Below are 23849 nucleotides of genomic sequence, written 5' to 3' on the forward strand. Positions count from 1 at the left end.
CACTCAAACTCGCCATCGTTCAAGGCCTCCATAAAACCAAGCTGTACAAAGCACATACTTAGAAGCTAAAATATACTGCTCAAAAAAATAAAGGGAACACTTTAAGTGTGAAACACCTGTTTAAGTGTTCCCTTTAGTTTTTTGAGCAGTGTATTAAGGCTGTTAAACAGTGGCTCAAATTCCGTAAGACATAAAATAAGTTGCTGTCATGGATACGAACAGATACTGCAGGGATGCTGCCACAAGGGGGCGCCAGATCCTATTAAAGCCATATTCATTCATTGAAAAGATAGTACAGCCAGGCCAACAATTAGGAATAGGCAAATAAATGTAAAGATTTGAAGAGAAATAAAATACTTTAATTTATTATTATTAATCATCTATCCGTAGGACAACTGGTCCTAAGGATAGGATGCAGCCTATTTTAAATCCCCTTGTGGTAAAAACATATGAAACATCATTAATTATAATCTGTATTTAAACCTTTGGGTTACTTCCCTTTATTATACCAATATAACGTAATTGTTTTTGTTTGTTCTATGTTTTCATCATGTAAACATAAAACATGATGTAAACTGTTATTATTATTATTATTATTATTATTATTATTATTATTATTATTATTAGTAGTAGTAGTAGTAGTAGTAGTAGTAGAAGTAGTAGTAGAAGTAGAAGTAGCAGTAGTTGTAGTAGTAGTATTATATTCCCATCAAATATATTCAGTGCCATTATTTTGTAGGTTTAGTTGGTGTTTATTCAGCTGAGGACTTAACTCGGTTTGACCAGAACCAATGAATAACTTGTATTGCTAAAGAGGATCAGTTAACAACCAATCAGGTAGCTCCGGGGGAGGGACTAAAACAGCCCAGTCAGTTGGAAAACAGCGTCCTGGTAGCTTCTGGAGAGCCAGCCGACCGTTTGTGTTCTCCCGAAATTCAACTTCCAGAAAAGAAAATTCAGGGTTTCTGTTGGCAAAAGGAGGCCGAGTACCTTTCACCAGTTTCCTCAGTTAAAATATTCTCCTCAGTTATAGTTTGTATCACCGCCAAAAACACCTGCTTAGTGCCAGTGTTTAGCCGAGATCAGCTAAATTGTGGCTGCCTCAGCGCTGTATGTGCGGTAACAACATGTCAGCGCCTTTACCTGCCATCGTGCCTGCTGCCCGGAAAGCCACCGCGGCGGTGAGTAATAAGAGTCGTTTCAGAGACCAAACTTTCTATTTAAAGTCGGTCAAATCCTCAGTTGCTGCCTTTAAAGAGTTAAAGAACAGAAGCTGCTAAAAATTTGACAGCTGCCAGTCTCTGCCTCATGTTTACAGACGTGCATGTTCTGATTTATAGGTCATTTTTCTGCATGGCCTTGGTGATACTGGGTAAGTCTTCCTGCTTTCTTATCAGACTCGGAATAATTGGTGTTAAAAATAAGCTAACGGTGCTGCTGCTTGATTTGTTTGTTATTGTTTCAAATTTAACAGGCACGGATGGGCAGAGGCATTTGAAGGCATTAGAATACCTCATGTGAAATACATCTGTCCACATGCGTAAGTGGTCCTGGTGTGTTTGTAGAGAAACTTATGACTTTAATACATTCAGTACTTTAACTTGCTCTGCAACTCTCATTAATTCTTGCAAACATGTCTGAACCTGCAGTCCTACAATGCCTGTTTCTCTGAACATGAGGATGTCCATGCCTTCATGGTGAGGCCCCCCAAATGATTTTTTTATTATTATTATTTTGTATTTATTTTTGAAGAGATTCAGAGTTCCAGAATGTTAGTGTTTGTTTTTATTTAATGGTATGAAAAGTGCAGATTGACTTTCCAGAGGCACATTTTAGGAGGTGCACCAATTTGAAATTGGGCAAATTTTTGATCACTGATTGTCAACTATGATTTTTTTACCTGCTGACTTAGTTTGCTTTTTAGAATTACAGATAACAGTGAAATACTTCACTTTCCCCTGATATTTTTTGTCATCACTATAACTGTTAAGTGGAAAAATGGAGCAATTATATGTAAATAAGTTTCAAAAGAATCAATGAAAATCTACAAATTGACTACAATTTTGCAGGCGTTGATCCAGATCAGGTTGCTATTCATAAATTCAACCAAATAGAATCAAAACAAATTTCTTCACTCCTTTCAAAACCTGTATTATTGCTCACTATCTTTTAAAAACATCTATGTACTCCTCAAAATATTGATGTGTAAAATTTCCAACAGATATTTTTTTTTACAAGATTAAATTAAAATAACTGTGTATTTGAGAGAATGGATTATACCAGAAATGGATGTGGTGACAACTTTTGTGTGAAAAAGTAGCAGTTTTGCTTTTTAACAATAACAACAAAAAATCCAGACAAAATAAGTTTAAAACTCTTTTAACTGTATTAATAATTAGAAGGATTAGCTTAATTAAAACTGCAATCTCTTTGTGTAATAACTAGATTTCTTTCTTGAAGCTGTTAAAACCTTTTGTACTGCTTCATATGTCATGTATAAACATGAAATACGTTTCTTCATAATTTTCTAGTTTTCTTCCTTTACAGTGAACAACATCCACACTTAAGAGCCACATCTAGTACCTCTTAGATGTGGTGTGTTCACTGTAAAGAAAAATAATTGTGTTTTAAATTTTTGCTCAATCACGGATCAACATTAACATCGGCAGCTGATGGTCACTTTTTAAAATAATTTACCTGTTTGATTAGTAATTCTGGGCTAATTTAAGTAACGAATGTTTACTTCCATCTAGTTGCTGGTTGGAAGGGGGTTAGCCGGGTGGTATTTGCTAGTTCATGTGACAGTGATGAATCATATTTTCATATCAGTGTATCCCTACTTCACAGCGATTCTGATGCTTATTCCACCATTTATAGGTTTGATATCTACGGGCTGAGTCCAGAGGCCATTGAAGACGAGGCTGGTATCAAGAGAGCGTCTGAAAACGGTAAGTTTAAATAATGGTTGAAAGACTTTACTCCCATGTCTTCTGATAATAAGGTTGTTTTTTTTTTTCATTTCATTGTGCAGTTAAAGCTATGATAGATCAAGAAGTGAAGAATGGGATACCTTCACACAGAATTCTCCTGGGTGGATTTTCGCAGGTAGGCGTTTCATTTTTAGAAAGTGTGTGAGTGTTATTTAGGCTCCTGGTTTTCCACAAGTATGCGATCAACAATAACTGCACCACATCAATTTTGTGGTTCAGTATTCACAGATTTTTCTGCGGAACATAACTCCAGATTATTTGTGGAAGCTTACATAGTCGCATATTTTTATTTTCATAGTGTATCTAGTGGAAGCGCAAAACTAATTTCAGTTTTGAGCTACCAGGTGGTCTTTGTCTGTTTCTGGTGAGACAAATTATTTATTAAAGAATACATAATATACCATCATATCTGCATTTTTTTATTTGACCTTTGACACAGCTTCTCCTCCCTTCATGGATGTTTGTTGTCTCTGGGTGAATTTAATCAAATAGAAATTACAGATTTTTTTTGGGTTCGTTTTTCTCAGGGTGGAGCTTTGTCTCTGTACACGGCTCTGACATCTCAGCAGAAGCTTGCCGGTGTGGTGGCGCTGAGCTGTTGGCTTCCCCTCCGTAAATCCTTCCCTGAGGTAGAAAACCAACAGCACCTCTACATTTACAGTTTCATTTAAATGCAGCATCAGAAATCCGTAAGAGTGAGCGTAGCAGGCACAACAAGCAGAACATGATTTTAACAGTTAATTTTTTAAAAAATGAGCACGCAAGTCACTTCTTTTTTTTTTTCTGAACCGTCCCTTTAATGAAACCATGCTGCAGGGATATTCCCTTCCTGCTCATAATCTGTCATAATTGGATCATAAAAACAATCCTAATCTCTTCTATTCTCAGGCGGCTGCCAACAGTGCTAACAAGGACATGCATCTCCTCCAGTGCCACGGGGATTCCGATCCCCTCGTTCCGTTTATGTTCGGCACCCAGACGGTGGAGAAGATGAAAATCCTCATCAACCCGGCCAACGTCACCTTTAAATCGTACCACGGTCTACCTCACAGTGCCTGTCCAGAGGTCAGTCTGCAGGCAGTCCTTTCTGAGAAGCAGTAGCACCTCTCATTCAGTTGGCGTTACAGTCTGCATCTTTTTGTCCCTCTGCAGGAAATGATCGACGTCAAGCGGTTCATAGAGAAGCAGCTTCCTGCCATCAGCGACCAGTGAGTGGGGCCTCTCACTGACTCAGTGCTCTCCGAGTCCTTTGGTCTCGACTCCTCTAAGATTTGGTGGACTTACGACCATGAACTGTACCTGACAGTAAATGTGTGCTGCTGCTCCATAGGCCCAGAGAGACCTAGGGTTTCCTGTTAGCCTGCAGAAAGGCCTGACTGAGACAATGCTGCATCTCCTCTGGAGCCACAAGCTCCACTCAGTGTTACTGTAGAGGAACATTAGCTGCTTGATCGCAAAGCATGTTGCCACTGAGACAAGCCATTTTTGCAGGAACTCTATGTATTATAATAACTAGGGCTAAACTTTTAAGTTTAATACTGACATTCTCACAATAAATGGCCTGTTGTAAAAAAAAAAATAGCTTTTGTAATTCAAATAAGTTTATTTATGAGCAACATATCCCTTTGGCTATACGAGTTGCTTTAGCAAAATTGCAGTTTTGTAGAGATGCAGTGATCAGGCATTTTCTGGATGGTACAGATTTTCCTTGATGTGCCGATTCCATTTTTATTTCTTTTCTGTTCTCAAGACTGCAACAAATAATAGTAAAAATATGTTGCATTTCCCTTTACAGGGGGAGTATTTTTGAATCATACTGAAAGTAACTTGCAGGAGGGTTCCAGCCCAATCCGGATAGGTATCAAAGACAAAACTCGCATTTTCCTGATGTTTTTCTTTTTCTCAAGATAAATAAATAAAAAAAAACAACATTATTTTGCTTTCAAATCATGCCAGTTACTTTTGATTTGCTGCACTATTTTATTGCTATTTTTAGAGTTGATGACTACAAACTGACAGGTAAATGTGCACACATTACAGAATAAAAAAGGGGCCATTTCAGTAGTACTTTTTTGGCTTCCAGATTCTCTTTAAGTTTTCACCTAGACTTGTATTTGTTAATCACAAACTGCTTAAGAACCATATTTATCTTAGGAAAGTCCATGCTGAGTTTTTGAAGTTCAGCTATTATAGATTTTGATTTAGAGCTGATTCAGTTGGTTTAGTTGCCAACAAACAGTGAAATACTCCATTACCACATTATTGCATTTAAAGCCAAATCTAACACTGTTGTTTCATGGTGGTAAGTTTGGTGGTCCAGAAGGATAATCAGTCCAAGCACAGGCTGTTGTTTTTTTTTTAATGAGACCAAATAGGCTAACTAGCTTAGCCCAGACCTCAACCCTACAATAACTGAACTTCTCACAGTAAACATGCTAATTTAAATCAGCTCGGCTGATTCTGCCAAGAAGAATGTTCAAATATCCGGCAGAATTACATTTCAAGCTTGTTGATGGTAATAAAATCCATCTGACCATGGTGCAACTTGCTAGAGCGAGATTTAACCAAAAAGTAGAGGGAGTCCATTTAGATTTTGAGGAAAAAAAACATGAAAATAAATAATAAAAAGCACCAGGTTAACCGTACTGATGCACATAACGCATTCATATAAGCTTCTATATATCTAGCTGGTTAAGGGGTGCAAATGGGTGACTAAGGCAGCCCAATAAAGAATTCACAAAACATTTAATTAATGCTCATATCAAATGAGAGCAAGAACATATGATTGTGCTTTATTTAATTCGTGAGAATTCAAATAGCTATTTCACACAAATTCCCTTTTTTTTTTATCATACATAAATATATCAGTGTTTATGGTCATGTATTCAGCATATTTTTCCCTGTTCTGTTGAAATTAAATATATAACTAATATCACAGTATTGAAACACACAGACGAGATTGATCTCTGGGTATCAGCTCGTCGAGTTGTAAAAACCTTTCATATATTTATCTTTGAGAAGAGCTGAAAGCACCAACATGTGAAGTCATTGTCGCACCGTTCACGTCGGACTAAAAGGTGCTTGTGTAGAAGATGTTGATCCAAGGCACTTTCCTTTCTTCCTAAGGTACATTTAAATAAAACCTACAGGTTTCTACAAGAACTGAATATGCATTAAGGCTCACAATATACCTAAATACAAATGCAGTGCTCACAGATACATGCTTTCCCGCTTTAAATAAGGTAGAAAAGTGCAATGTCAAGCGCTAGGGAATATATTTATATATATTTATATATGTATAAAAATATAGATATGTTTTCTGAACAAATACAGTAACAGATCCCAAACCTAGCTTTTGTTCTTGGTTGCTCTGAAGGATTTGGAAATCCACTAATCATGCGGAAATAAACAGCAGTTATCAGCTGGATAAAGATTGGCTTTCAGCTGGGTTCATTTTCCTGTCTGTCTTTCTCTAAATAGCTGGTCTCTTGACTTTTTACACAAAAGCTCCTCCATTTGTTTGAGTATGTGTGTGTTTGGGGGGGGGATGCATGCGCTGAAAAGCTAACGGTGTGGCAGTGGAGAGAGTTTATGGCTCGGGGGGAGGCTCCTCCAAGCTGTTCAGCAGATCTGTGTACGCAGGCGAGTTAATGTAACGAGGGTACGAGTCTCTCTGCATCAACGTGTAGATCTGCTGCTGAGCGTCGTCGAACGTGCATGAGGTCGGCTCCAGCATGTTGCGGTTTATCACCTCTCGTACGCGGGAGTCCAAGCTGACCTGTAGGGCAAGGAAATGGTGAGATGCTGAATTAAACGACGTATAAGGAAAGTCAAAAAGTTTTTTGCTTTTTTTTTTTCCAAATGATTTACTAGGCTGAAAAGACTTTCTAAACTACATTGTTTTGTTCAAGTTCACTAACCACACCCATCCCTGATTACTTATTTACCTGCAAAATGAGGGAATTATGGAAATCGAACAGAATAAAGTAAGCTAAAAGATCTCACAAAGCAACACACCATTCTCTGATGTAAAAATGTTCAAGAACAGATGTTTAGTTGGAGGAAATCCTTCAAACTTTAATGTATATTACAATAAAAACAGCAAGGCAGAGGACATTAATCCCCAACCAAATCAAATAACATTATTACCTTTTTAGATGATTTGTTTTGTCCACTATTTCCTGATAAATTTGTCGCTAAATTTAACAGGATTACACCTCCTCTTTGACTTGATCAACTTCTTTGTCTCACCTCTTTTGGCGACAGAATGGAGATGAAGTCCTCGTATATTTGGCGGACTTTCTCCTCCACCACAGTCTTGTTCGTCTCTTTTTTCAGATCCTCGCAAGCAAGCCAGAACATCATGTTCTCTTCGCTGAACTCCGTCCTCAGGAATTGCCTGAAGCAGCTTCGCCCAGCTCCGCTTTTCATCAGCTTCTCAAATGACACCGCCCAGGAGCGAGCTTCGTCCACAGTGGGTTTTGGACTGAGGAATGAATGAAGAATTTGTTTTGCAAAGATAGTTTGGTTTCCTTAAAGTCATTTTTAGAGGAGGGCAGTGGGAGCTACCTTTCTTCACAATTGGAGTTTCCTTCTGGCTGCTGCTCAAACGTTGACCTTTGTACGGTTTCTTCATCACCTCTAACAGTCAAGCTGAAAAGATTGAGAGGAGGTATTATGTCTGAGCAGTCAAAACAACAGCAGGAATATTTAATCCCATCTTTTTGTTTGTAAAACCAAGAATGTTGACTAAGATCTTCAGTAATTTCCCAAGATATTGCTTCAAAGCAGACAGACTTTACAATGACCTTACTAAAGTATTTATAAACCTTTAGCTCCTTCAATTTTCCTTTTCATTTGACCCAGAAACCTAAAATTGATCAGTGATATGTGGTTGATAGGGTTAGAGTTAGGATTGTTCTCCATCCAATCAGACCAAACTTGAGCATTCTTGCAAAGAACAAATTTTGAATACCGCATTCTATTTTCCTTCCACTTCACAGTTATGCGCTTTGTGCTGGTTTGTCACATAAAGTCCCATCGCTGGACTTTGGCTGCTATTTCACTTATTTTCAGTCCAGAACTCCACCTAGCACTTGTGTTACAGTACAGGTACAGAGTCAGGAGAAAGATGGTTAACATCCCTACAGAACCCGCACATCCTGGACACAAACAGTTTGAATCTTTATCTTGAGGTCAGGGTTTCAGGGCTGTATTTGCAAAAATAAGTAACCACAGAGACAGTTTCTTCCCCCAGATTGTCTCTGATGAACACAATGAACACTGTACAGCCAGAGAAGTCAGCCACTGCTGTGAACCAAAAAAAGAATCTTTGCACTCCCACATCTATTTTTCTTTTCCTTCCTTCTATCTTTCTCTCTCCTTTTCTTCCTTTAATTCTTTTTTTCTTTCTATAAGAAAATTGGCTTTGAATAGCTTTATATATTATTTCTTTAATCCATTACTTTATTAAGTCAGCTTTTGAAGCCAAAGTCAAATTCCTCCATTGTGCACACAATCTTGGCCAATGAGTTTTGATTCTGGACAACAGATCAAGACCACTCTGAAATTTTATTTTTGCACCAGATCTGACTCCATTGATGCAAAGTGAAAGCAAGCATCTTAAAACATTTTCGCAGTCAGATCTTTATCTGGAATTGCGTAAAGAAACTGATGTTTGTTCCTCATTCAAATTGACTCAGCACGTATGGCAGGTTCACGCCGATCCGCTGGGACCACCTGCGTCAATAATAAAATGTGTCAACTACCTTGTTGCCCCCGTGGGTCTCACCTGTGCATAATTAAAAGCAATTCGCCGCTTCTATTACAGCAGCTGGCCCCAGAGTAATTGGTTCAGGTGAGAGTCCCCCGCGAGCCATCGCAACTGGGAATGTGGCTGCTGTGCAGTGATTAAAACCAAATTCATATACAAGTAGGGATTAAATGAATTACTCATCTCCTGTGAAGTGCATTAGGGTGGCTGCTCCCAGAGGAAGCTTGAGTCAGCCATGGATAACTGCAAAACAGGTTAAATCCCTGGAGACGGCTCTGCGTGTGACCACTGAGGTCCTGTTGTTCTGGGAGGAAGGGTGAGGTTGAGTGTGATCTTTCAACCAGAAGTAGTGCTGAAAGATGGAACTTTTTCCTTCTAAAGAAACCATCAGGTACTGGCTAACATCTCCCCAAACTTTGCTGGAGAATGTTTTATGGTCTGAAGGAGCAAGACTGGAACTTTTCAGTATTTGGGATTGGAAAAAAGGCACTGCTCATTGTAAAGAAAAGAACACCATACCCACCATGGAGGATGGTGGAGGAGGTGTCATGCTGCGGGGTTATATTTCTTCAGATGAAACTCAGGGTTTTGTCTGAAGCTGAACTCATATGCAAAACACTTTTTCAGCTTTTTATCTCCAAAAGTATTAAAACCCAAGTATAATTTCTCTTCCATTTCACAGTCCTACGCTACTCTTTGTCGGTCTATCCCAGAAGTCTGAATAATTTAGTTACATTCATCTGCAAGGCAATCCGATTGCAATAAAACTAGTACACAAAAAATGGTTTCCAACGTTAGTCTGAACAAAGAACATTAATTATAATCATATTTAGCATTGGTTGCTAGTCCCAATGGTGGTGTGTGTTTGTTACCAGGAGCAGCTACAGCAGCAGCACCAGCAGAAGCAGCAGGCGTTTGAAGCGTTGGTGGGGGTGTTTCCCATTTTGTGGCGCGCTTGAAGGACACTGGCAGCTGCTTCCTGATGAACCTGCATCTGTCTCTTGCGCATCTCCGCCCGCTCTGAGCCCATGGACTGCAAGCAGAGGAGCACCACAGGGTTAGAGGGAGGTTGGAACTTTCACTAGAAGATGGTAAAAGCACAAAGAGCAGCTCTGACAGGAATAAGATGACATAAGAAGAGATCACTAAAATGGTATAACATTTGATTGGGTTAAAAGGCAAATTAATCCATCCATCCTTCTATGAAATTTGCTCTAAAATCTGGATTTCATGGCCATTTCTATTAGCCATTCACACTCCTGACTCCCTGATGGCAGAGGAAAAACTCATTCTTGTTTATGAAAATGACGGGATAGCTGCGCATCAAGGCCTCTTGCTGACAAGGTTTTTTAAATTTCTGAAAAGATTTTAAGTGGAATCAGACAAAAAAGTAAAAACAAAATCTTATTTTTCATCTCTAGGCAGATCACTGTCTAGAGCTTCTTATAAGAGAACTATCCTGCATGTTTAGCTGATCTACATTGGAAACATTCAAGGTGGACGACACTAGAAGTCTACGAAGTTCCAGACCATAGATGCCCTTTGTGAAGGCATCTCCCAACATTTCACATAAGTGTAACGGAAACAAGCATCTTTCTACTTACTGAGTCCTTTTCTGACACTTTGAGTTCTATTTTTTTTTTTTGCTTTGTGAGGTTATGATCTTAAACTTTAGACCAGTTGATGGGACAGCTAGTTTGAGATTCGTCTAGTTTAATTATTTTTGTCTCCTGCTCGTGTTTCTTCTTTTTGCATTTTGAATTCAGGGTAGACTCATGTGCTTTGAATTGTAGTTCTCATGAACTAAGGGCTGGACGTTCCTCTGCAGGACTTTCTGCTACAGTCAAATTTGTGGTTCTGTTGACTATGTGCAGCTCCTGACCATCGCGGTACCACCACCAAGATGTTTGACTGTAGACATGATGATCTTCTTCTGAAATGCTGTGCTAGGTTTTATTAGATTTATCCAGATCCATGTTTTCCTAAAAGTAAATTTTTTGTCTCCTCAGTTCATAGAATGTTTCCCTAAAATCTTGAAGATCATCCAGTTGGCGATGGGCATTTGAGTATTATCTTTCTTTTCAGACTTTGTTCAGCCATGGCTCTGTCCTTACAACTTTTCCCTGGATATATATTTTCCCCAGTCTCTCTCCTGTTATTGAATCGGGAACACTGACCTTACCAGAGGCAACTAAAGTCTGGGGTGTTTTAAATGGTTCATTTGTGACTCCCAGGACGAGTCATTGGTCAACTCTTGGGGTAATTTTGGTAGTTTGTCAACTTCTGGAAAGGATCCCTGGTGTTTTGTAAGATCTCTTTAGTCTTGGGTGTGGTGGGTGAAATTTGGCACAACAGTCCTCTAAAAATATAGTTAAACCCAGTTGCTTCTTTATCTCCTTTATTCTTCGTCTCTTTTTTAAAGCTAACAGTAAATTAGTTAAATGGTCTAACATTTAAAAAGCATACAACACTGAGTAACATCTGAGTTACATTTTAACTGAATTACCTTTTCAATGATATTCCAATTTATTGAGAATAACTTGTATCTGTTTCCACCTGTTACAGCCGATGCATTTTGTAGAATGCATTTCGACATTCAGTGCCATTTTCTGTGCATGTTTTTAGTTTCTGTTAAGACATCTTAATGCAAAGTGGAAAGGAAACTAATGTCAGATGCATCCAAAGCAAACTGGATTATGCTGAAAGGTAAGAGAGAGAAAAAAAAAATCTAGAAAGAATCCCAGCATGAGGAGCAGCTCCCCTCCTCTAGCGGTTATGACAGCGGCTCGGCGTCACTCCTTGGACCGCAGAGATCGCATCCATCAGTTGCATCCTCGGAAGGATACGCACGCGTGATGGCACACACAAGCATAGCTCTCAGCCCTAAGCGAGCGGCCATTTATAGAAATACAATGAAATCATTTGATCAGAAGGGCTGATAAGATGTTGCTTTCCTCCCTCTTGTGTTTCTCGTTTAGGCAAATAGCCCTGAAAAATAAAATCCGAAAAGCACTAAATCGGTTTAATTAGCGACGATTACACAGAAGTCATGATGAATAATTCAGGAACATTTATATGGATGCTGGAACATCCAGAAAAAGATGCTCCTGAATTATCCGCGTTTTATTTTTGTTTAAAAAAGCGTAAATGCGATCATCTTCTTAAACGTGATCATGTTATATATATATATATATAAAAAACAATCCAATAAATCGATTACTTACTGTGTCACCATGAATGCCAGAATACAGGTGATTTTCAGCTCGATCACATCCGTCTGCCTCCGACTTGACACAAACCAGTTGGTTTCCTCTCCGCGCATGCGTTCCCTGCAAGTGTGAAAAAGATTTCTCTGTAACCACATGCAGGCACGGCCACAACACTGTGAAGATCTGTTGAAGCCACGGGAACAAACTGAGAGCCTGCAAGACTTCTTCATGACACAAGCCAACGCTCATGACTCCAACACTAATCAGAAATCTTTCTGGAAATATAAGCAACAGATGCCGATTACAATTCAACTGGAAAGAAGCAAATGTGTTATAGTTTCAAATAAATGATAGGTCTTTTATTGGAGGACAGCTTTTGCAACTCGATATGGTTCTGAATCTCTCAAGCTGATAATATTTCCTTCAAATACCAACACATTTTGCATGTCAAGGCTCAATTCTGTCAAACATCTGGAAAATCCTCCGTCCAGCAGCATCTCTATCTGCGTCCCCGCCCCCCCTGGTGTGGCTGAACCTTCTTATCTCCGCCAGGGGGCAGTAGAGATCCATCCAAACAAAATTAAATCTAACTCGTTGGAATATCGAAGGCAAAAACTTCTGCAATCTAACGAAGACCGCAATATATCCATCCATCCATCCATTTTCGGTTCACCCTTGTCCCTAATGGGGTCGGGAGGGTTGCTGGTGCCTATCTCCAGCTACGTTCCGGGCGAGAGGCGGGGTACACCCCGGACAGGTCGCCAGTCTGTCGCAGGGCACCGCAATATATTAAATATCTATATAGATAGCTGCTGTATATATAGAAACGAATTAAAGACATAAGGGCAATAAGTAAATAATGCATTAATTGCATGATAATTGAATTGTTCAGCATAAAACTAAAAAGGCAATTTTGCGCAAGATAATGTTTATGTATTTATTTAATTGTTTATTTATTTACCGTAGTTGTTTGTTTATTTATCTATTTATCATTTTAATCATTAAAGTTCACATTGAAATACTTAATTTGTTACTGGGACTCTTTGAACAACCTGTATTATTATTATTATTATTATTATTATTATTATTATTATTATTATTATTATTATTATTATTACTAGTAGTAGTAGTAGTAGTAGTAACAATGACAATAATAATAATATGAATAAGAATAAATGTTGCTTGAAAACAAGCAACATTTACAATGGTTACAAGGTAAATGACACAATAATTTACACTGTATTAAAACAATGACAATGAAAAAATTAACATTTTACATATTTTTTTTATTTAATATTTGTTTCCATGCTTATTTTTATGTATTAAAAAACTAATATAAATACTCAAATTATTTTTTTATTTATTATGTTATTTTGTGATTTGTTATGTAATGTATGACTATCTTACATATTAATATTTATTTGAGTTATTGAGTTAACTCATTTATTAAAAAGTAATCTAAGAAATATATATTTATATATGTATATGTCTGTATGTAAAACTAAACTTGAATTAATAAGACCTTTGAGCAAACAGAAACAGCTTTATAAAAACAGTCAGAGAGACTTTCTGTATAATCTTCAAGACTCCTCTGCATTCAGAGAGGAGCAGAGAAACATTGATTTTAGAGATAAATTGACCTCATTACCATCTTTTAGTCGGTATGTGCAACATTTTAAAAACTGTTTTGCTGTAAATTAACTCCCTGCAACTGCGATTAAATTGAAAAGCTGTGCATTAGTATTTCATTTTAATGGTAATCCATATATATCAGCTTTAGAAATACATTACATACCTTTCACTCAGGTCCATGTGTTGCTCTGAATACTAACTATGGCTGTTGAACAACAACTACAGCTAGTAATTTAATCTCTACTCACTGTAAAAAGTTTTACCAACCGTAATATCTCCTCATAAGAGCCAAACTTTCTAGTAAGTTTTTTGCAATGGCCTTTATTAATAGGTATTTCCACATTTTTGTTAAAGATTTGACTGTTTTTTTGCTCATTTTTCAGTCCTTTCACCCAAACGTGTTGGCATATTGAGCAGTGTGTGTTTAGAAATAAAAATAATAGATCAGTGAAGGAATAAAGACAAAATGTAAGACATAAAAAACTATCTACATCAGATTAATTTTGTAAGTATGCCTTTAAGAAACAGAAAAAATAAATCTAGCCATCCAACATGGGACCTGAAGGATGTATCTTCCTTTAGTTGATCATCTACTGTTGTATGGCAGGTTTTCAGCTGACAATTCCTTTCTATTTTGTTAGACCTGAAATTGCTTTTGTATGTACCAGTTGCATTATTTTTCATCTTTTTCAAAGATTTAGCTAAAAAAATAACAACAATGCATTGTGTCTTTTCAACCAGCTGTTGGAACAAAGACTGTGTAAAGCTGGTTATTTGCAAAGTGTCTGTTGTGAGATGTGCTTAGTTTGCTCCTTGAATTTCAGAGGCTTTTTATACAAAGATGACTCATGAGTTCATCATAGGTCCAAGATTTTGCATGTTGTATTTGTGCTTTTCATCATGCATGTGTTTATTCTGTATTTTGAGTAGATTCTAGTGGATCTTTCTGCAGGGCCCCTGGGCATTGGTCCCTGCAGCTCCCAGGCTGCTTGAGCTGTAAGTTTTTCTCTGTGCTGTTTGGGATCATTTCCAGTCTGTCTGTCAAAAGGTCCTACATCCACCCAGTCCTGAGTTGTGGTTCGTTTTTGTTTACTGTTATGACTATGGAATTGTTTGGTTATTATTAGCAGTAAATTCAAAGAGAAGCAACAGTTTATGATCTCAAAAGTAAAACAAAGCAAAATATTCATTTTAGCATTTTGGCTACAATTACTATCTTATGACAAGGCAGATGCCTGCTCACGGCTGAAGGCAGACATAGCAGAAAGGGCAAAGGCAACAGGTGTTTTCTCTGGCGGCAGCACAGCTACCCACCACTCACAACCCTTCTCCCACCCTTTGTCTGCTGGTCAGCTGGCTGAAAGAAGACCACTCTTTTCAAGTGATTACAAGATAAATCCTCAAGAAAGACAAATTTTGAAATACTTGCCACCGTGAAATTCATGAAAGATTACAGGGACGAATGCTTTTTTACTCATGGTTATACAGTAGACTTCTGATATGTTTGGGGTTTAGGAACCACAAATAACTAATATCTACAAATAGTTGAAACCCCCTCTAAAACGCCTTTAACTGCATGTTTTAATAGTTCAAGTACCAAATATGCCTTAATACACATCAATATGCACAGTGGAAATCTCTTATCACAACCAGGAAAGCTAAAATCCACAGTCTTCCTCCTGACCTGTCTTGAGGGTTCAGCCAATCACTGCCAAGGATACTAAATAGAGCTCTTGGATTGGCTGCTGTACAAATGACAGCAAAGTAGCATTGCCTCAATGTTTTTCAGCTTCCCAAGTTGCAATTTCTTTCAAATATTTCAGATAAACTAGGGTTTTCCATAAATAATTTTGGGTTACGTTCCACAGCTGCAAATAGATGACTACCCAAATACTGCAAGTAACAATTAAAATGTTGCACTTTTGCTTCTAGTGTGTAAAACTGCTTCTTTTGTTTTTTAATTAAAACTGATTAGATTATGTTAGGAATTTTCTTTTACATTTTTTGTGCTGTACCATTTTACCGGGGTATCCAAAAGTCCTGGTTATCCAAGCCATGAAAATCTCATCCTTTGCCTCCAGGCCTTTGGAACTGTACATTTTCAGTGGATGTGATGCACACCTTCTGGATGTCACAAACTTCACCTTCAATATTTCCAGAGCAAATATTATGTCTATGAGAAAGTTTGGACTTTTATGACTAAAAGTGTTGCCTCCACTGCAGTGCTGCTGTTTGATTTAATTTATTCATTGGCAGGCCCAGCCAAAGTTTGAAATGTTCCGACAGAACAAGGGCTTGAATAGCAATTTATGTCTATGTAAAACCCTAAAGTCGCACAGATTTTAAATTCCCAGAAGAAAAATAGACCGCCTAATTTTGGTTTTACAGCCACATCCCTCACTGCTTTCTCTCAAACTGCGGGCACAACTCAAAAGCGCTGAATTATTTTCTGGGGGCTGTTTTTATGCAGCAGCTGGCATCTCTCGAGTGAGGCGCTGCACAATCTGACCAGAACAAGATCTATACGTGTCACTGGAGCAGCGCAGGCAGAAGCACGCTATCTTCTGCAGACACACGCGGGAGAAAAGCTAATCAATTTGGGAGCACTTCTGATTTGTGTGCTGGAGTTTCATTGGGGGTTGCGTCTTGTAAAATGTGATTATCCACTTCAGCTAAAGTTGCGAATGCAGCAATGGAGATTGCAGGAGAAGAGGAGGTATGTCCGTCTCCTTCCCCACGCTGTATGTGTGATCCAGCTGTAAAACAAATTCAATATGGAGAAGCCCCCTCAAACACTAAATAAATCATGCGTCTTGTAGCTGCAGTAATCTTACGGAGGAGGGATTGCTTCTTTAATGGACCCTGCTCTCTGGTGAGTTAACTGTTACTGTGATCTACAGCTGGAACATATCAGCACCTGAACTAGACTTTTAATCTCTCCATACAGGAAAATCCAGGTTTAACTGTTTAATTCAACATGGTGTCAGTTTAAAAGCCTGCAGTCCTCCAAAAACACACTGAGCGTAAATCAACAACTCGACTGTCTGCTGCGACACCTCCTCGCAGATTGAGCTCGGAAAATGTGTGCTCTGAATATTACGGTCCACGTTTTTGAAGTCTGCTGCTCGATTCATTTAAAGTCATTAATTTCTGCCTCAGAAGTAATTGTTTCTCACTCATCTCTTTCGATCGTGATTTAAAGCGGAGCTAAACGTTGTGAAATTATTAACAGAGTTTATCTCTGAGCAACAGAAAGGCCGAACTTCAATCCTTCAAACATTTAACAAAATATGTTTCTGGATGAAAAAGCTCTGTTTCCCATGCTGGACTGTTGTTGACTGAAAAAGGAGGGCGAGAGAATCTCTGAGGCACAACATGTTTGGATGCTGAGCCAGCAGTCAGTTTTAGCCACTGCTGACAGCTTGGACTTTAGGTATTTTATGTGATTAAAATCCCCCCAAACAATTTGTGATTCAAGGAACGGGAGACATGGTTTAACATTTTTACTATAAATAAAAATATTAAAAAATGACGCATGCATTTGTTTTCACCTCCCTTTTACTCTGATCCACCAAAATAAAACCCATTTTTGAACATCTTTTACATCATTTACATAATCATCGGAAAGAAGTGGAATCAAAAGCCCTATGTAAACATGGGCTTTATGGACAAGAGGCAAAAAAAAGGACATTATTTAAAGAAATCCATCCACAAACCCACGAAACAATGATATCTGGTCAGATAAAAGCATTTTGGTTTATATGCAAAACACCCTCATTTCATCAACATCTCAGACAGAGAAACTGGTCACAGTTCATAAAAACCTGTTAGAGGTTTTTACTAACTTTGATCAAGACTTGAAGACTTTCCAGAAAAACCAGAACTATGATGAAACCATATTTTATGTGTTTAAATGGCCTAGTCAAAGTCTAGATCTAAACCGAATTGAGAATTTGTGGTAAGGCTTTAAAATGATTGATCACAGACGCTTCCCATCCAATCTGACAGAGATTGTTCTATTTTGTAAAGAATAATTAGGAAAAATTGCAACTGCTGCCTCAGAAAGCTCAATCCAGAGTCACACTGCAGTTTTTCTATTTATATTCATAAGAAACTGTAAAAATGATGCATTGATGTCCTTCCACTTTATGATTGCTTTGTGTTGGTCTATCACATAGCTAAATTCGTTAGCTATGTATGAATTATAATAAAAAAAGGGTTAAAGTTAAGTTGATCAATAAGCAAAATCTGTGAAATGAAAAATGAAATTACGAAATCACAGTTCTTTTTGTTCTGAGCCAGACCTTCTTTCAATCTTTCTTTTTGTTTAATACTTTCTTAAAATAAAGCTGATTTTCAAAAATTCAAGTCAAACTAACAAACAAAAACATTTGCACTTATAATGATCAGATACTGGATTTTGAATGAGCTTAAAAAAGGTCAAAAGAAAGCATTTTAGCTCTGCTGAAAAAAAAAAATCTCTGGATTAATCAACAGAAATATCTTCAGCTCATCTGTATGTTTTCATGAGTTTCCAATATATAAACACATAGACTTGTATTTTTGCTTGGAGAGCTTAACAAGAAGACAGAAGCATCTCAGAAACAAGCCTGTATCCAGAAGCTGTTTCATTGTCTGCCTCCAAGCAGGTAGCTCTTAATCTCACCTATTAACACATAATTCCTCATTTGTTTCATCGGTTCAGAAATCAAAGTGTAAAAACCCAAATTTGCTTGTGAACACGAGCAAACCAAGTAATTCTGGGCACCGAGCTGTTGCCAGGTAACTGGTAGAAACTGGAGGAAGTTACTGCTCCCAGCTCCAGTTCAGAGCTCAGATTTAACTGTAAGTCAGTGATCAGTTCTTAATATCCTGATATTTTGAGCAGTTTATCGCAATAAATGATAAAAAACAGACTGAATTCTACGTAATTTCTAGTTATACCTTCTACTCAAAGAACTTGGCACTAGAGCTCCACATTCATCAAGTCACATTCACTGATACACAGATTGGTGGGCAGCGTGGGGTTGAGTGTTTTGCACAGCGACACATCAAAAGGCAGCAGGAGGAAGCTGGAGTCAAACCCAAAACCTTTGAATTACAAGACGACTACTCTTCCCACTGATCCACAGTTGGTCACACTCACGTTCTCTAGGATTTATGGAATTATAGAGGATTGCTTTTGTTGGAATTGCACAATTGAGACCTTGTAAAAATATGACTCTGGATCCAAATACCAGCCTGGGATCTTTCTTTATGGAGTTTGCATGTTCTCCATGTGCATGTTGCATGTTTGGTTTATCACAGAGTAATAGCCTCCACAGTCCAAAAAACATGACTGTTGGGTTGATTGGTTTGACTAATTTGCCCTTAGGGGCAAGTTTGTGCTTGTATCCGGGTTGGCAGCTGGACGTCGGCATCCCCTGCAAGGATGAGTGGGTATATAGAGAATGGATGGGTGTTTTTGACAGTGTTAAATAAGATCTGTGAATCATTTACAATAAAAAAGGCAGATTGTTTACATCTGAGAACTATCTCACAAGACATAGACAATGTAGGAAAATATAAAGGAAATTTAGGAAGCACTGCATTTCATCACACAATCGTTAGAGACTTAAAAAACTGCAGAACGAATGAAAATGGAGAAAGGAAGCCAAACAGGTTGACGTCTTATAGGAAGGAAGGAAATAAAAAAGAGAGAGAAAAAAAAATTTGAAAGCAAGAAAAAACATATGAAAGAAACATACACAAAAAGAAATGAAGGAACAAAAACAGGAAAAAGAAAGAAGCAAATGAACGTAGAGCAACTGTCATCTCTAAGTGCTATTTAATGAGTGCAGTTCCGACTGATTCGTCTCATTTCACTGAAAGCTACCAAATCAACATCATATGAAAGTAAAACTCAGTTTGATTTATTTTAGCTTTCCAATAAATGATCCGAGCATAAAAAACAGATTGATCTGTTCTTGATTGATGAACTTAAGTTGATTTTAGTTGGGCACTAAGTAATACTCTGTGAGTGAATTGGTGGTAATTTCTGGAATTACCCAAATCTTTGTCTGCTTTGATTTCAAAGAGATCAAAAGATCAGAAGGACAGAAAGAAACTCCGAACCCAGCAGCTGCAGCTTTCATTTTGATAAATGAACACTTCAGGGGCGAATTCATTTGTTTTCTCCTACGTTCTTTATAAACGTACACAGTTTGGGAGCAGCTGCCGTTTAGTTTGATGCAGAAAGAATAAAGTTCATTATATCATTCTTTGCAGCCAGGAGGCTGATGAATATCACCGGGGAGTGAAACATTACTCGGTTATTTTTTATTCAGAGCCTGAATTAAAAATGTATGTTCCTTGACTTTTTGTACAATGTTCCTGGACACTGAATAATTTCTCAGGACTGCCAGATACTTCTGTTCAAACTTGTGCAGTATATTATTTTCTTCCTCCAAAGGCAAGGCATTAAAACTGTTTTTGAACTGATTATCACCTGTGGTCCAATGAAATGTTAAAATCTAATAAATGTATTATATCTCAGCCCGCTATGGACAGTAATGGATGCGAATGTTGAGAGCAGAGGCTCAACTCAGTGATCTGCACAGTGAGGCGCCACTGTGCGAGTTTCCAGCAGAGTGCAGAGGGATTGTTGCATCAGAGAAAAGGCTAATTTGGCTTTTGTAACTAATGGAGGTCGAGGAAATGCAACCAAGGTGTTATATGGAAACATTACGCAACACAGGTAATTGAAGCAAATCAAAAGTGCACTCAGATTTAATAAGCTTTTAGCATTGGAGATTTTTTTAGCGGGAGGGGGGGGGGGGGGGGGGGGGGTGGAGGGTGGATTTGCAGCAAAAATGAACATCTTTATCACAAATAAAATGGTTGAAATACACAACTTCACAGCTGCAACATTTATTAGATGGACAGCACAGACGTATTTTTGAAATGTATTTATTTGGTTCGAGAAAAAGAAAAAACACAATGAGATAAGGTGCAATACTGCATGATAAGGTATGATATTGTATAATTTGATACAATACAGAGATGCAATATAAACATGGTAGTAAGACGGGACAACAGGAAAGAATAAAATATAACGATTCAAAATAATAAGACAAGATGAGAAGATAAATATAATATAAAATAAAATAAGATCATATACAATACCATTGTACAATAAAATACGAAAAGATGCAGTAAGAAGAAACAGAATGATAGGAAATGACAAAATGTAAAGAATTTACTAAATGACACAGGATACAATACAAAAATGATACAACTTGATACAACAAAACTATACATTTATAAGATAAATCATCTGAAGCATCACATGATGAGAAAAACATTTTAAGTACCAAATTAAATACACTGCTTCCAATTTTTACATCTTAAATAAAAAATAAAAGTCATATTTTTACATCAAATTTTAGTCATTGTGACTAATTGGAAAGACAATGGAATAATTAAAAAAGACACCAAGCTTCTGAACGCTCCTTACAACACAATATACCTAGATATAATTTGCGGTCAATACAAAACAGTGTTGAATTCTGTGTTTGTACCTTTTTAGTTGCTCCTTTTCTCACACTAAAAAGGCAGGTAGTCTCCAGCCTTGCAGTACAATCTGTAATCAGCAGCAGGGTATATTTCCAGAGAGAGAAGCAGTAATGGGAGGCACAGAGAGCAGGTAATGGGGTGACAAGGAGGAATGGGTTTCATGTTCAAGACTCATTCCCTTCAACTACGCAACTGTGTCCACAGTGTGTCTGAGGGCAAATTATACCGAAAGAAAACATCATAAATAAAAATATACCATATGCTGTGTGAACTGACTGTATCTCTCTTTCAGCTTTTGAAACTGAAATGACAAAGTAAAATCTAAATTCTCCGTCTTCCCTTGAAGTCAGGCGAGAACTTTGTCATGAAAGCCACACATTTCAGTGTTTTGGGGAGGAAGGCCTTTAAGATCTGTCAGCCTGGAACCCTGTTAAGGTTTAATGTTCCTCAACCTTTATTGCTCGGTTTCAAGGCTCACCTCGTCTGAGGCGGGCATCAACTCGAACAACTGCTCCAGCTAATTACTGAGCCCTCAGAAATAAAACGAAAGCTGGAAGAAATAGAGGATGTTCCGGCAAAAAATAATTGGTCCGAGAAGATGACAGCTTGCTGGTATATTCTGCAGCTCTGAGGCATTTGAAAGAGAACAACAACCTTCTGTCCTCCTAAAGTTTCATATTTTCAAAATCGTCAAGGATTCTTTCTGGAGATATAAACAGTTTGGAGAACATCAGGCTCTTCAATGGGGAAACCAAGCTAAAGATTACCGTTTATTTCCTGTGCTGTGGAACTGCTAACTATATGTCACCATAAAAACAAGAAGTGAATAGAAAAAAAATAAACATGTACGTAATATCAGTGAAGTTGCCTGGTACAACTTGGACTTGTGACAGTCCAGACATCAGTGACATGATTTGGGTTTCATTTGCATCTTCAAGGCTTGAAAGTGATTTGATGGAGCAATCACTCACTTTTTAGGAAATATCAGTGAAAATAAGACAACAAAAGCTCAGATTTAGAGGACAAAAGGAGGGTGGGACCACCACTTTAAATTTGCTCATCAAATCTTGAGTCCCGCCCTGTACAGTAACTGCAATAAAAGGCTTTTTTTTCCCCATTTTGTTCCTGTTTCACACAATATTAACTAAGAAATCAGAATCTAACAATTCTCAGCTTGACTGGTAGGTCCTTGTCCAACAACCCATCTTCAGTGTGCATGTTGCTACTGAGTGAAGTGGACTCAGAGTTAGCTATTTTCTGTTGTAATGAGGGTTCTGTAGGACACATGGAGATGTGAGAAACTATTTGAAAGGAAACTGTATCTTCTTCTAAATATGGTGAGTCAGGTGAGCAGATCATTCAGACTGTGGGAGAGTGAGAGAGAGTGACACTTCAGCAGAAAATAGGAAGGTTCAACATGTAGCAAAGGGCAACAAGCCACAGACCTGATCTCAGATCAGCGGAAAATGACAGAAAGAGACCAACAACAACTCAGAGAACTGAGTGACCTGATCACTATTTGTTCTCCCCGCTTTATTGGTCCTTTATGAGTTTTAGTTAAAATTCCTTTGTGTTAATTAGTCTCCTTCCCTCCATCTACCTGCGTTGCTTCTCCCATAGCTGTACTATATCTACTCTGTTTACTTCGTCTGGCTTCTTTGCAATTTTCCAGCCCTGCCTCAGTATTAAAGCTCCTGGTTTTCATTTCTTTCTTGCTGGTTTCTCCATTACACTTACACTGGATCTACGTCCCCTTCCCTCCGTGACAGCTCTTCAAGTCTTTATTAAGTCTTTATTTTCTTTATTAAAAACTCTTAATTTCACCTTTATGCCTCTGGATTTGGTTCCAATGAACCAGGTCTAGCGCTGAACTAATCCAGGATCCTTTAATCGTTTTCAAGTAATTATTGCTGGTTGATTTATGCAGTCATTGCCGAGTAAACTTTTAATTTTCCACCATAATGATAAAAGAAAAGACAGTCCCTCCTGCTGGTGAGCGAGCTGTGATGGTTTTCTTTTGAAGCCAACTGAACTGCCCTGTTGCATCACTGGGAGCACCCACATCACAGCAGGTAAGCATCGACCCCGGCTTTTTTCTTTTCATTTGTGACAAAAGGAGCAGGAGGACTCGGGGTGGTAATCCCACACACAACACGGTTTGTTTACTCCCTGGTAGCTCGCTGCTTTAAATCACAGCAATAAACAACGGCACAATCCTAACTCGCATTTCATTTTCTAAAAGCTCTGGCCCAGAATGTAAGCCTATTTAAATAGAAAAAAAAAGCATTTTATTTACCTCAAAAGAAAAAAAAAGGATTTCAAAGGAAATGCCTCTCTGTTGTTGTTTAAATCAGCTGTTATATTTCTAAGGAAATAAAATGGTGAAGAGGTTGGTGGTGACATTGAAAAGATGTGCTGGCTTTGTGTTGAGACAGCTTTGAGTTACTTTAAGTAAATTCAGTCTAAGTACTTTAATGCACCTAGAAATACTGAGCTTTTGAATTACTCTATTGTTTTTGTTAATCACAATTAAAATTCAGTGTAAAAATGTGACTTTTATTCTTAATTGAAGATGTAAAAACTAGAAGTAACATCTTTATCTGATGGATAAAAGACTTTTCTCATCATCTGATGTGTTTCAGATGATTGAGCCCTGTTTTAAAAAAAAATCTTTTGTATTCAGTAATGTGG

The 23849-nt window shown here is 37.9% G+C and overlaps 2 protein-coding genes across 2 annotated transcripts; one reads left to right on the forward strand and one right to left on the reverse strand.

Moving 5' to 3' along the window:
* The first annotated feature begins 860 nt into the window (after window positions 1-860).
* lypla1 (lysophospholipase 1) lies at window positions 861-4929 on the forward strand. The gene is made up of 10 exons (XM_028005603.1): window positions 861-1181; window positions 1341-1372; window positions 1475-1540; window positions 1650-1697; window positions 2878-2948; window positions 3032-3105; window positions 3518-3619; window positions 3879-4055; window positions 4143-4198; window positions 4786-4929. The coding sequence occupies exons 1-10, from the start codon at window positions 1113-1115 to the stop codon at window positions 4808-4810; spliced, it is 720 nt and encodes a 239-aa protein (XP_027861404.1). The 5' UTR covers window positions 861-1112; the 3' UTR covers window positions 4811-4929.
* Window positions 4930-5766: 837 nt separating this feature from the next.
* LOC114137088 (regulator of G-protein signaling 20-like) lies at window positions 5767-12236 on the reverse strand. The gene is made up of 5 exons (XM_028005602.1): window positions 11988-12236; window positions 9636-9796; window positions 7560-7643; window positions 7242-7476; window positions 5767-6768 (listed from the first exon to the last, which is right to left on the reverse strand). Exons 1-5 carry the CDS (start codon window positions 12219-12221, stop codon window positions 6580-6582), a joined length of 903 nt encoding a protein of 300 aa, XP_027861403.1. The 5' UTR covers window positions 12222-12236; the 3' UTR covers window positions 5767-6579.
* Window positions 12237-23849: the final 11613 nt, after the last annotated feature.

This window comes from Xiphophorus couchianus, chromosome 21 (genome assembly GCF_001444195.1).
Source record: "Xiphophorus couchianus chromosome 21, X_couchianus-1.0, whole genome shotgun sequence".
Taxonomy (NCBI): Eukaryota; Metazoa; Chordata; class Actinopteri; order Cyprinodontiformes; family Poeciliidae; genus Xiphophorus; species Xiphophorus couchianus.

What these genes read in the sequence shown, in the direction of transcription:
- lypla1 (XM_028005603.1), top strand. Translation starts at nt 1,113, where the DNA reads ATGTGCGGTAACAACATGTCAGCGCCTTTACCTGCCATCGTGCCTGCT. An exon ending in AGGATGTCCATGCCTTCATG is followed by an intron (nt 1,698 to 2,877) that starts GTGAGGCCCCCC and finishes CACCATTTATAG; the next exon opens with GTTTGATATCTACGGGCTGA. An exon ending in CTCACAGTGCCTGTCCAGAG is followed by an intron (nt 4,056 to 4,142) that starts GTCAGTCTGCAG and finishes GTCCCTCTGCAG; the next exon opens with GAAATGATCGACGTCAAGCG.
- LOC114137088 (XM_028005602.1), bottom strand. Translation starts at nt 12,221, where the DNA reads ATGAGCGTTGGCTTGTGTCATGAAGAAGTCTTGCAGGCTCTCAGTTTG. An exon ending in TGCTGCTGTAGCTGCTCCTG is followed by an intron (nt 7,644 to 9,635) that starts GTAACAAACACA and finishes CAATCTTTTCAG; the next exon opens with CTTGACTGTTAGAGGTGATG. An exon ending in AACTCCAATTGTGAAGAAAG is followed by an intron (nt 7,477 to 7,559) that starts GTAGCTCCCACT and finishes TTCATTCCTCAG; the next exon opens with TCCAAAACCCACTGTGGACG.